General features: G+C 47.0%; 1 protein-coding gene across 2 annotated transcripts in view; it reads left to right on the forward strand.

Annotated features, from left to right (window-relative positions):
* SLC1A4 (solute carrier family 1 member 4) overlaps window positions 1-11,655 on the forward strand; it is a 34,419-nt gene extending 22,764 nt beyond the window's left edge. For both annotated transcript variants that reach the window (XM_003413639.4, XM_023552697.2), the window contains exons 5-8: window positions 1,371-1,604; window positions 3,092-3,286; window positions 3,586-3,720; window positions 5,911-11,655. In XM_003413639.4, coding sequence (XP_003413687.2) covers window positions 1,371-1,604; window positions 3,092-3,286; window positions 3,586-3,720; window positions 5,911-6,145 — 799 coding nt within the window. In that variant the 3' untranslated portion in view covers window positions 6,146-11,655. The remainder of the gene's footprint in view (window positions 1-1,370; window positions 1,605-3,091; window positions 3,287-3,585; window positions 3,721-5,910) is intronic.
* The last annotated feature ends 2,211 nt before the right edge of the window (window positions 11,656-13,866 follow it).

A 13,866-nucleotide genomic window follows, 5' to 3' on the forward strand; every position in this document is an offset into this window, starting at 1 on the left:
GGAAACAGGCATGAGGGCACAAAGAGGCACATCGCACACAGGAGTTGGCAGCATTGTTTGTAATGATGAAAAACTGGGCCAACGTCAGCGTCCACCAGGAAGGCAATGGCAGAGTAACCTATGGTACTCCATTCTGAGAACAGCATTTAAAGCAAATGAGGTAGATCCCAAAGACCTAATGCAGGGTGAAAAATAAATAAACATGCAAATTTAGATAGATACATGTGTATCTAAATATATAGGAAGTAGGAGTAGACATCTGAGTAGGGGACTGGCTTGAGGATGATGTCTAAGAGGATTTTGGCCTAATCGATATAAAGTTTTGGAGCTCTGGAGGTGCAGTGGTTGAGTGCTCAGGCTGCTAACCGAAAAATCAGCAGTTCAAATCTACCAGCCGCTCCTTGGAAACCCTCTGGGGCAGTTCTACTCTGTCCTACAGGGTCGCTATGAGTCAGAATCAACTCAGACGTCAACGGGTATCTAAAGTTTTAATTTCTTGGAAGGAGAATGTATTCCAATATTACTGTGGGGTTTAAAATTAATAGTCCTGCTTAGATTATCTCTAGAAAGAAAAGCCAAGAAACCAGTGACATTGGCTGTCTCCAGGGAGGGAAACCAGGTACTTAGGGACCAAAGGTGGGAATTAAACTATGTGACATTCTTACCTATATAATTAAAATGTGTGCACAAATAAAGTCAATAGTTATAAAACTCTTCCTCAATGTGTATTAAGTTCAAAACAACCAACTTTTGTTCTTTGTAGTTCCCGTAGTTAATTTCTTCTCCTCCTCCTTCCTGTCCTTCCATTAAAAAATCTGCTCACTCTTAGAGTGTTCCCAGCGTGTCATTGTTAATGACATTTTCCCACAGAATCATGTTTTCCAAACCACAAAAGGGTTTAAAGCTCCACAAAAGCCCCAGCTTTGGCTCGGTTTTGTCTCACAGCAATGCGGTGAAGTAGGTGTTGGTCTTTTGTGTTTCTAAGTCGCAGGACAAGCATAAGCAAAACTGAACGTCAAGCTCACAGTCTCTGGAGGCTTTGATCTTGAGTTTCATGCCTTTCTGCTTGGGAGCCCCCGTGGTTGGTAGCATCCGTCTGTTAGGTCCATAATATATCCAAGGGGAAAGAAGTCTGGGTTCTGGTCCTGACTCCATTACCCAAGGGGAGTGATAATCTTAATTGCACTCAGTTTCCCGGCCTGTAAAATGGAGATGGTATGCCCCCATCCTTTTCAATTCCTCAGGGTTATTCGAGGAAGAGATGGAAACCACCCAGTTGAAAGTCCGTGTGTTCTGTACAGGAAGGGACTGCAGGTTGCTGTCCCCACATCTCCGTCCTCACTGCCGAGTACCCTGTGCTTCTGCCCTAGGTATGTGCCCGTGGGTATCATGTTCCTGGTTGGAAGCAAGATTGTGGAAATGAAGGACATCGTCATGCTGGTGACCAGCCTGGGCAAATACATCTTTGCATCTATACTAGGCCATTTCATCCACGGAGGGATTGTTCTGCCGCTTATATATTTTGTTTTTACACGAAAAAACCCCTTCACGTTTCTGGTGGGCCTCCTCACGCCATTCGCAACAGCATTTGCCACCTGCTCCAGGTGAGTTTCAGGTGCCCCTGGCTGCTCTGAGCCATTATCGATATGGAACCGGTGAGCCCTGTGGGAGGTGCATGACCAGCGTCTCACCTGTTTTAATTCCTTGAAAATCTAAATTGGTTTTGTCTGATTTTTTCAGTAGGAGCCCCACAGCTCTTTCATATTCCCACGGGGTGGGTTTTCTGTCTTCTTCCCTCACCTGTTGAGGTTACCTCCTTCCTGTCTCCTCCTCTTGCTCATTCAGATCGTTCACTAGCCCAGCAATAGATCCCTCACCCTACTTAGTAAGACCTTTGCCTGGGTAAAAGAAGGCAAACCTAACTCAAGAGACGCATTGCAGGGCAGTTTCTAGAATGGAACCTGCCCAATCCACCCTCTCTGCGTGCATGAATTAGAAAAAAATAAATAAGACCGAGGCAACATGGTGAGGGACAGGTGCTCAGCTCTCTCGGAGTTTTGTGGAATTATCCAATTTAGCACAAAAGAGGTAACGTGTCATTCACTGGAAATCCTTCCCCCCAAAATTGGCTTTTCAAGGTATGTTAGACACTTTTAAAGGATGTCAGTACCTTGTTTCATTTATACATTTAACGTTTGCCTGTCCATTGCCCACTCCTTCCCCTCGTTGATGGCTATTTGTATTGACAAGATGGTGGTGCTAAAAGAACTAGGGAGCTGTTTCTCTGCGCTAGACAGAAACCATCCTAGTTCTCAGCTGCACCAGCTAACCTCTGCGGAGCGTGCAGAACCAGTTGGAGAGAGTGGGTCCTGTTCCTAGCTGTGGACATTTCATGCTTACTCCACTATTCTTTGCAAACTCTGAGAGCCTTTTATGCTTCTTGGCCTAAGAGGAAAAAAAAATCATAGTTTGCACTTTACTTTTTGGAAAAAACATTCCAGAGAGGAGATGAGATGTACAGATAATGTAAATTCCATATTTTTACACAAATAACACTCGCCTTCTACATTTGTTTACTAGTCATGCTTTCCTCCCCCCCATCCCCACCCCCGCCCAGGTATTTTCCTATGCACACTGTGCTGATTTTTTTACACAATGTGTAAAAATAATAGCAAAATGGCACTTTCGAAAATACTTGGGGTTTGACAAGCAAACACAGAAGGTGGCGTTATTTGTGTAAAAATACAGCAGTCCTTGGTCCTCTGGAGAACATTCTATACCAAGAGGCAATGTATGGTTCTTGAGAAATTTGGAACAGGTGAGTCCAAGTAAGTCCAGGTAAATGCAATAAGTCATATTTTGAACACTTTCGGAATTGACAAAGCCCTGTGTTACGTCAGAAACTTTGAAACAATTTTGGATGCCTCCTCTTATTCCAATGGAACAATGCCAAAAACTGGGATGGTGCTAATTACTCTGATCTAGCGTTCTAGATGAATGAGGGGTGAGCCTGGCTGGTAGGGACTGTTCTCCTGGTTTCTCGTTTGTTTTTGTTTTTTATTTTGCTTTGCCTTTTTGTTTACATCTCTAGCTCAGCAACCCTTCCATCTATGATCAAGTGCATCGAAGAAAACAATGGTGTCGATAAGAGGATCAGCAGGTTCATTCTCCCCATCGGGGCCACTGTGAACATGGACGGTGCAGCCATCTTCCAGTGCGTGGCCACGGTGTTCATTGCCCAGCTGAACAATATACAGCTAAACAGCGGGCAGATTTTCACCATTCTGTAAGTTCATTCTTGCCCTCTTCTTTAGGCTTGGGTCAAAACTTGAGGTCTTTGTGACTTCCTTTGAACAACTGCATGAAAACCAATCTCCCCACATCTCAGGTGCCTCGTTTGTAGAATGAGTACTGTGCGAACTCATTACTGGAAAAGGGTGGATCATCTCACAAAGGCTCAGCTGGCAGGACCTCTGATTGAGTGTGTGGTTTTCAATTTCCAAGCCATGGCTGGCACGTTTGGCGTTTCTCAGTGGACACTCCATGCCCTGTGCTAATGCCTGACCCTGCTTTGCAATCCCCTAGAGTGACTGCCACAGCGTCCAGTGTTGGAGCGGCCGGTGTCCCAGCTGGAGCTGTCCTCACCATCGCCATTATCCTGGAGGCCATCGGGCTGCCCACTCATGACCTCTCTCTGATCCTGGCCGTGGACTGGATTGTGTAAGTAGCAAGTCCCAAGTGGGCTGGAAGACAGGGCCACTGCTTCTTTAAGGAAGCCTGTATTGAGTGCTCCAGGAGCATGACACTCTGCGAGGCCCGGGGCATGCAGAGAAACTTAAAACAGGGTCCCCGCCTTGTGAAAGAGCTTACAGTTGAGCTGGAAAAACAAAATTTAGAGCTAGGAAAAATTAAACAATAGGAGATTCAAATGACCATGAACGGCCATGAAATGTCATTACCAAGAACTTGCTTCTAGCATCCAGAAAAGCAGGGGTCCAAGACCCAGACTGAGGTACTCAGGGTAGGCCCAGGTACCACAAGGCCTATAGAGGGTGTGGGCAGCATAGGCGTAATAGCCACTGGAGCAGTGGTCCTTCAGGAATGATTGCCCTTGACCTGGAAATGTCCAAGGAGTAGTTTCTTCCATAGGAGAGAAGAAGATGAAGACTTTAATAAGTGGCTCAGGCTTGGGCTAAGGGAGGAGGAGTCTGGGAAGGAGGCATAATCCACACCACCATCTCCAAGGCAGCTGTAAAGACACAAAACAGCTCCTGGGTGTTGATTTCTTGAGTCTGGTGATACCTTATACATGTCTTACAGGGAAGGTTGGCTGACATACTGATGTTGAAAGATAGTAGAGCATATCAGTGAGAAAACAGAGCCCTGGGGCCCAAGGGCCTGGGTTCAAATTCCAGCTTCACCATTGAATAGTTGGGTGTTATAAGCTGTTCTGTGAGCACAATACTAGCACCACCCCAGAGTTGTGGAGAAGATGAGTTAGTGCATGCACAGTGCACAGAGCAAGAGTACTGGGCACATGGGAGAGTACTCAGTGAATGTTAGCAAAGGGTAACACCTCCTGGCCAAGCCAGTGAGAGTCAGGCATGAGGTAACAAACATACGTGCCTGCACCGGGCTTGTGGCTCTGCCCATGGTGGTTGGGAGTGATAGTTCCCACCTTCCTTTTTTTAAGCCCTAGAGCCTTGAAAGGGCTTCTCAGAGTCCTTAGGACTCCTCAGAGCAATGGGGTGAAATGGGCAGCAGAGACCTCCCTTAGTCCAGAGAACTCTCAAAGGGAACTTGGTCCCACAGCTCATGGGTTGGATAGGGCCAGAGCAGAGGGTCCAAGGCCCCATCTCCTTCCTCACCCAGCTGCCTCTTCTGCATGGAGAAAGTGGGCCCCTAAAAGGTGCTTAGCCAGGAACAGGGAAACAACACCAAGCAGGCTGTCCAGTAGAGGCCTGAGTCACACCAGCCCCAGCTGAGGCTGGTAGCTTCTGATTCCCAGCTCAAAGCCTCCGCAGGCCCCCAGCCAGGGCCCCCTTGGGCAAGTTCACTTGTTTTTCCCTCCCTTCAAGATGGGCACAACACTTCACCTTGGAGTGCCAGGGACTGGAGGCTGGTTATTGGGCTAATCTGTGGGAAGATGATTAAGCTTCTGGAAAGAATAGTGCCATCTTCTGGGAAGTGGTGTTAGCGAGCAGCCATCGAATGCATGTGAAGATGAATATTCAGTTGTATGCCGTGTTGAACCGAGGAAAAAGAAGGGAAATTCCCACAGTGTAATGTTGAGTGGAGAAAAGGCTGGACACAAAACAGTATATGCTCTCATTCCGATTATATGTAATTTTTGTATGATGCTGTTTATTATGCAATAAAACACAGGTGTAGAAAAATAACTGGCAGGAAATAGATCAAAATGTTAATTATGATTCTCTTGAGGTCGTGGAGTATGGGTGAGTGATTTTCGTTTTGTTCTTTATTCTCTCTTTTCCCGGTTTTCTGAAATGAGGGTGTATTACTTTATAAGAATAAACAATATTTAAACAAAATGAATTTAGAGTAAGGTAGGGCCTTACAGGTGACCTCATGGTCCAGTGGGTAATAACTCGGCTGCTAACCAAAAGGTTGGCATTTCGAATCCACCAGCCACTCCTTGGAAACCCTATGGGGCAGTTCTACTCTGTCCTGTAGGGTTGCTATGAGCCAGAATTGATTCAGTGGCAATGGGTTTGTTTGTTTGTTTGTTTTGGAAGACCTTATACCTTGAATGTCATGCTCTCCAGCAAACAGCAGGGCCCCTCACAATCAGTTTTCTGTGGCCATTCACCTGGATATGACGGACTGACTCTCCTGGTAGCTGCAGGCAGCATTGGATGTCACACTTGCCTTTTGTTCTTTTCCCACCAGGGACCGCACCACCACTGTGGTGAATGTGGAGGGGGATGCCCTGGGTGCTGGCATTCTCCATCACCTGAATCAGAAGGCGATGAAGACAGGAGAGCAGGAACTGAGCGAGGTGAAAGTGGAAGCCATCCCCAACAGCAAGTCTGAGGAAGAGACCTCCCCTCTGGTGACTCACCAGAACCGCGCTGGCCCTGCATCCAATGCCTCAGAACTGGAATCCAAGGAGTCAGTTCTGTGATGGGGGCTGGGTTTCGGGCTTGCCTGCCAGCAGGGGCACCCCACCCTGTTAGTCCAGCCTCTGGACACAGGCCACTACCCTCACCAACTTGAACCTTCTGAGCAATGCTTTGGCCCAGTGACCAGTTTGAGGATGATTTGGCAATGGGCTTCCTGGTGGAAGTGGTTACCAAGGACCAGGACACTCTGACGTTTGGCTTGACCCATGCCCAGCTGCAATTGTGCTACACTGGGGATCTGTTCGGAAACACCCCATTGAGCTGCCAGGCACAGGGAAACAATGGATTCATGGGGACCTGATGTTTCAAGCTTGGGAAAATGCAGGTGTATTCTTCTTTGCACCCAGTCAGCTCTGCATTGGGTGCATCCGGGCAAACCTAGGGCTTTCACGGTCATCTGTTGCATTGTCTCATAAGTGGTAGTAATAGGAAGAATTCCCAAATTCTTAGCCTTGGCTGGAATTTGCTGAGCTGGGACTGGAAGTGTTTTAAAGAGTCTGTACTACAACAAGGTGGGGTTGGCTTCTTACCCTCTGGTCGCTGGAGGCACTGTACAGTTGGGTGTTCGCATGCTTGGGTCTCTGATCATTGGCATTAAGTTAACAGTGTAAATTCTAAGGTCACAGAAGGGTGAGGGAATGCAGCTTGCAGCGGGAAGGGAAGCACCCTAATCAGGAATGGACATATGTACACAGTTGTCCCCCCTCCCTTCCCAGCCTGGGCCTCTGACAATGCTGTTGCTTTCTCTCCATCAACTCTGATTTGGCAATGGGCCAGAGTGAGACTGCCTCTGGGGAGGTGTGATATGGTCATCACACTCAGCACCCTCCTTGGTTGATCAAGGCATTGTTTTCATTTAACTAGACCCCCCCTTAGAAAACAGTATTGCAAAGAAAAACAAACACACGCAAAACAATAAAAACAAATGCCACCCCATTGAGTGAGATGGGTGTCTCCACTCCCAGGACCCCTGGCTTTGGCTGATTTCCACAGAACTTACCCTCCTTTCCTGCCACTGCATCAAAGTTTAAAATTTTAAGCAAAATGGTCCACATTCCTCCAGTTACCTGCTGACTTGGTCTCAATCTAGGTGAGTTTTTTTTATAGAGAAGATGGTATATTTCCAGTGAGAGGGCAGACCAAAAAGGCACTCCCGCTGGCTTGCTGTATGTCTCTTGGTGTGACCTGTGGCAAGCGCTGGGGCCTCACTTTACCCCGTTTGTAAAATGGGGCTAACATCACCTGCTCCTGCCTACCTCAGAGGGATCTGGTGGGGCAAACTGAGTGAATGTGAAAATGACCATTTTCCTTCTCATGTATCAAGTGCTGACACCCATATGCTCTTTTTGTTTTCTACCCAAGTGGTAACATTTCTCCACGGAGCCCTCATGTTCGCGGGGCAGACAGCTTTCTGAGCAGGACTTTGTTCTCTGTACATTGGCAGACTTTTATCATGCCACTTGTTCTTTATGTAGTTGTTTTATAGCATCAAATGCAGCCCCTTCTTCAAGTTTTAATGAATTAACTACTCCACCTTCTGCCATAATTTCTGGGTACCTGATTTTGCCGTGACTCCCAGCCCCAGACACTGTTCCTGCCACCCCACAACAGGCCATTAAGGTCCCCAAATTTTCAGCCTCATTCATCCCATTTTCCCTGTTGCTGTGAGTCATCCAAGCCCTACAGAAGGGGCACACGCCATTGCAATGAAATGGGCAGGTGGGTCAGAGACCACCAGGCTCTCGCCATTTTAAAACTGGGGGCCTGTGCCTGAGCAGAAGGGATGGGGTGAAGCCCAGCCCTCTGTAGACCAGCTAAGCCACTCCAGTCTCCTGTTAAACCAGAAGGGAACAGGAATTAAGCAGAAAGGTGTCTGCAAACTTTTGCCCTCTAGCTAGAGCTTGTTGCTAAGACCCATCTGTTTTCAAAGGGGAAATGACCACATTTGGTTTGATTCCCGAACTGCAAGCAAACCTTCACTATTTTTCAGGCTGCGGTACACCTCTTTCTTCCTTCCACATAGATAGAGTTAGCACCAATGCAAGCAAGTTTGAGTTTGGATAGAGATGAACAAAAAACTGCACATTGTGTGGCTTCGGCATCCTGATTTTCCCATATCAAAAGATGAATTTCTCGGTGGGAGGGAGTTCAAGCTGGTAGATAGCCCAGTGACTGAACGTCCCACATCCTAGAGCTAGAACTGTGGGAAGAAGCGTGCTGAGGTCTAGAGAGGGTGCTTCTGTATAAAATTCAGACAATCGGTCCCCACCCCCTTGGAGGCGAGACAAGGAGGGACGAGATACCCTTTCTCTCCCTGTTTTCCAGGAACCACGTACCTAAGAGGAGTCGGTAGACCAGGAGTCACCCAGCTGGGGAAAATCTCACTTTCTCATTGTCTGAACGTGTCCCCCCTGCTATTCCCTTTCTAACATGTTGTAAATACTGTTCACTGTTCATCTCCTCCTGTTTTGTATGTGATACTTGCCTTAAAACATAATATAGTCCTCAAAAATGAATACAGTATTTCTACTGGGATCCGCGTGTTCCTTTATTCCTTTCTTGTGTTGTGCAGTAGCATTTACTGATGGAGCTAGTGCTCTTCTAGGGGTGGCCTGGGGTGACTGAATTGAATTTTCTTCCTTGTTTCTTTTAGCCCGCATGAGCCCCTGAAGCAGGTGGGTACATTTAGGTCACCGGAGCTGCTGCCAGGGGTCAGTGTTGCGTCTGCAGCAGCCAGCTTGTGGCTGGGAAACATCATGTTGCCTGTGGCTCCTTCACAGTCAATGACAGGGCTTGTGCAAAATGTGCAGTTTTGCCACAGAGTTTCATGAAGTTAATTCTTGTCAGAACAACTCAGGTCAACAGGCCTTAACTGAGCATTTACTGTAAGCCAAGCCAAGCCGGGAAAACAAGGAAGAATGCCCTAGTCCATCCGTTCCTGGGAAGGTCCCTGAATAGGACAGCTGCCCATACTTCTGCCACTGTCACCACCAAGCCCAGCCCATCCTTTCACATAATCCTGTTTGCAGTGACACCACATTTCAGTGCAATTAGGCAATCCAGAAGTCTCTTAGAACAGGATTATCCTGCAAGGTCCCACTGGAACCCTTGGTTTCCAGGCCCTTGGGGCCTCTGAAGAAAGGCCCGTTCTGACCTGGACATTTCCAGCTTTCATATATGACGGGAACCGGCTTTCAATTCTGGGCAAAGCACAAAGAGTTTGTACAGATCAAGAGCCTTACGCGGCCTGTTACTAATAACAATTTGGATTCCCATTCTGGATTGTGGCTGCCTTACTTCACTGTGGCGGACAGAGTGTTTGGAGGCTGGATTAGCCCTCAGTAATTCACCTTTTCAATGTAGCCAAATCAAGAAGGGCAATTCCACACACTCAAGCTGCCTCTTCTCAGGTGACCAGAAAGAGCGCTGATTGGTTGAGTCACTGCTCAGAGGAGGAGCTCCCGTTACACCTGTGAATGGCTACGTAGCAAGGAGTAGGCACTGCCCGGCCTCCAGCGCCAGCTCTGCCACTTGCCATGTAACCCTGGACTCTGCTTCTCTGTGCCTCAGTCTGCTCATTTTTAAAATGGGGATAATAACTGTACCAACGGCATAGGCTACTTTGAGGATTAGATGGGCTAGTATATGTGAAGTGTTCAGAAAAGCACCTGGCACACAGTGCTGTGTCAGTGTTTGCTGTCATTGCCCCTCAGGGTTAGCCTGATTAGACCAGGCTGAGGCACGTCCCCAGGAGAGGAGGCAGTTCAGGCTTCTCCTGAAAGCCTGGCTGTTTCTCACCTTAGTCCTGGCTTAGTCTGTTAGAAGCAACACTACTGCACCATTTTCCAAACCAGTTTACCTTTTCTGCTACATTCTTGTCCTACCGGCATGATTCAGAAGCAGGCAGACCCTTGGGGTGTGTGGGTGACTCTTGGCACTTGGCTGAGCCCAGGACAAGCTCGTGCCATGTCTTGCCTGTTCACAGATGTCAGTATCCATTGCTGTGTAACCTCAATCCCGTGGTGCCCACAAGTAGGGCTAGTCTAAGCCGCAAGGCGCCAGCAAGAAGAAAAATGATTTGGGAAAAGCCTGGCCCATCCTCACATGCACTTGCTACTGTCCTTTCTGAATGCAAGGATGAAAACATGTCCATGGGAAAGCAGTCTAGGCAAACCCATTTCTGGGATCCCAGCCACCAGGATCATCTGGGAAATGTATTTTGCAAAGGAAAGACCCGGAACTTCTTAACCAAAAAAAAAAAAAATTCCAGTTAGCTGAAGATCTTGAGTAACTCACCTAATTTAGATTCACAGTTGAACTATGAAGGTGATCCCCACTCTAGAGGTTTTACATAAATTTGTGTTTTTGTTGTTGGGTGCCCTTGAGTTGATTCTGACTCACAGCAACCCCATGTGACGGAGTAGAACTTTCTCATAGAGTTTCCTAAGCTCTAACCTTTATGGAAGCAGATCACCAGGTCTTTTTCCCATGGAGCCACTGGGTGGGTTCAAACTGCCAACCTTTCTTTTAAGCAGCTGAGCTCTTAACCATTGCGCCACCAGGGCTCCTTTACACAAATGTAGCTCAGTGCTAAATGGTCCACATCAGGCCAGCAACGAGGAAGGACGCTGATGCAGGCTGGCTGGCTGCTGGAGTGGAGGTGCCCGGGCCGATGAGGCCTGTCTGGTGGTCCCAGAAGCCCCCTCAGTGGAGTTTCCCACTGAACATTTCCTCTCCTCTTGTGACTGTATCAACAAGACAGATTCCAAAATACGAGGACCTGCAATTACCTCAGTGATTTTAGGACAAAACAGAGGGAAAAGCGTGACGCTTGCTTCCCCGGTAGATGCTGCAGACAGAGCCTGAGGCAGTTAAGAGTCAGAGGAGTTTATGACTGCGGGGCTGAGGAGGCTGGGATGTAACCACACTGCAGACCCCTGTCGGGAGGAGATGGTGCACTGGGGCTGGAGACAGAAGGCCTGACCAGAGGAATCTCAAACCATTGTTTTGCCTTAGGAGCAATATAAAAGAGTGCTGGGTTGGAGCTTAGCAGATTCAGGTTTACTCAGAGCAAAACGTGGGACTGAGATGATAGTCTTGGGATTCCTAGGGTGGTTTGTAACAGGTGAACCCGTCCCAGGGCCCACAATAATACCCAAGCTCTGCCTTTAGGTGGAAAAGAAAACCAGTTCCTTCTTTGGAAAAAAAAATAGCTTCAGCGGTGTCCTGAGGTCAGGAAAGATTCAGTGTCTCTTTACTTATTTGTTTTTTTATAATAGCATTATTGAGATATAATTTACATACCATAAAATTTAGTTTATGTTAATGGGGAGGAACATTTCATAAAAGGAGGGTGAGAATGGTTGCACAACTTGAAAAATGTAATCAGTGTCACTGAATTGTGCATGTAGAAATGTTTGAATTGGTGTAGGTTCTGCTGTGTATATTCTCAACAAAAACAAAAAATAAGATAAATTAGAAAAAAAAAAGAAAGGTTGGACTCACACTCAAACATGACGCACGTTGAATATGCCTGCCCTGTAAAAATTGACTTTTTCTCCTTTCAATAAACCAAAAAAAAAACCCATTGCTATCGAGTCGATTCTGACTCATAGTGACCCCATTGAACAGAGTGGGACTGTCCCACAGAGTTTCCAAGGACCACCTGGTGGATTCGAACTGCCAACCTTTTGGTTAGCAGCCATAGCACTTAACCACTACACCAGCAGGGTCTCCTTTCCTTTCAATGGGTGGGGGCTAATGAATCTCAGAGGTAACAGGGTATCAGTCAAGACGAACCTCTTTAACCAGCTTCCCCAGTCAGGCTAATTAATCCATTTGTTGGCATTCCCATAACAGGGCATCTGGATTTGGTGCTAGGCGCTTCGGTAGCATCAGTCCTCAAAGCACCCTGGGATTGATGGCTGGATTGCTCACAGGCTTTCTTCACCTCCAGCCTAGCCCCTCTAAGAGGTCAGGCCCAAAATCTTGTGAGTGGTAGCCTACTCCATTCAGAAACACAAGAGTGACAATGGTCAGAACCAAACAGAGGCCAGACACCAGAGAGTGCAGCATTGCATTATGGTATCATTCCATTTCTACAAGGTCAAAACCCGACGAAATGTGTTAGAAGTCAGCTTAGTAGCCTCCTTCTTGAGGAGGGAGGAGATGGGGACAAGGGATACAAGAGGGGGCTCTGGGAGGGCTGGCAATGTTCTGTTTCTTCACCTGGGTGGTAGTTACACAGGGGTTTGTTTGCTTTGTGATAATTCATTATGTAGTATACTTTTGTTTTATGTACTTTTCTACAAGTGAGTAATACTTGAGCAGAAGAAAGGAAGGAAAGAAAAAAAGCCGGGAACTAGCATAAGATCTACCTGTTTGGAGTGGTTATTTGGGCGGTCATGCCTTTTCTTGCCTGCCCTGTGATCCATCAGAAATTCCTTCAGCTAATTGTGCCTTGATCATCTAGAGATGGTGTCAGCAAACTATGGCCCAAAGGCCAAATCCTGCCTGCTGCCTGCTTTTGTAAGGCCCGCAGGCCTCGCTCCTGCCTACTAGCACTGTGAGCCATGAAGACCAAGCCTGGGTGGCTCCGCCACCCATTCGGGACCAACTTATCCATTAAGCACAGTAGGCACAGTGCTTAAAGCCCATGAAAATGCTTTAACATTTTTTAAATCAGAAGGCGGGGGAAAAAAAAGAATACAATCCCTCTTGGGTTGTATTTGCCTTTATATCAACACAGTTAGAAAATACAAATTCTGATATTTTTCTTATGGAGGAAGGGGCCCACAAAAGTCACATGGAGCCTTGGCTCCAGGTCCCACTCTGCTCCCAGGAGTGCCTACATCTTGGTCACCACCTACACATTAAGAACTTCGCTGTTGTAACTACCAGGGACCAAGGAGTCGGTACCTTGGCAAATTGCCTCACCCCTGGCCAGCTGCCATTATGATGACTAGGTTCTGCAGGAAGAAAGAAAAGTGTGCCAGAAAGAAGAGGGTGACAATGGCCGAGAGTGAAACTGACCATGGCAGCCAATTCCACCACTGCCCTTCAGGCCCCTCAACTTCAGGATAGTCAGTCACTCTTTGTCATGACAATGTCTGCAGCTGAAGGCAACTGGGCATAAAGCATGTCCACCACCAGAGATGGTCAACCCCTGTAAGCAAAACAGGGCATGGTGGGGGAAGAATTTTCTCTCCTGTTATATAAGTACCTATGTAATTTCCTCAATTTTGTCTGTTGGTCACAAAGACTAAATTATTCACAATCTTGTGCTTTATGAAAAAAGTTTCCCAACTGCTACTGTAAATAAAATATTTGCCCATTCTCCTGACTCATCTGCCACTGGTATCATTTGTCAGAAGCTGGAAAGTCAAGCATAAACTGTGCTATAATGCTCAGCCCTGGAACAGGGTTTAGTCGTCTCAATCCTAGAACAATGAATGTTTTGGACAGGGTAAGTAGCCTGAGGTTTGTTAGTTGGCTAGTTGTAATCTTTACTAGCTGGAAGACCAAGTAAGGCATGTATCTAAGACACATGTGGTATCCAGGCTCTGAGATGGCCCCAATGATCCCTGCATCCTAGTATTCATGCCCTTGTCTAGTGCCCATCCATACCGCATAGGCTTGATCTGTTTAAACAATAGGATATGGTGGAAACAACATGTGACTTCTGAGGTCATAAAAGGTATTAATAAGGCTTCTGTCTTGCTCT

The sequence above is a fragment of the Loxodonta africana genome, chromosome 15 (assembly GCF_030014295.1).
Source record: "Loxodonta africana isolate mLoxAfr1 chromosome 15, mLoxAfr1.hap2, whole genome shotgun sequence".
NCBI classification, from domain to species: Eukaryota; Metazoa; Chordata; class Mammalia; order Proboscidea; family Elephantidae; genus Loxodonta; species Loxodonta africana.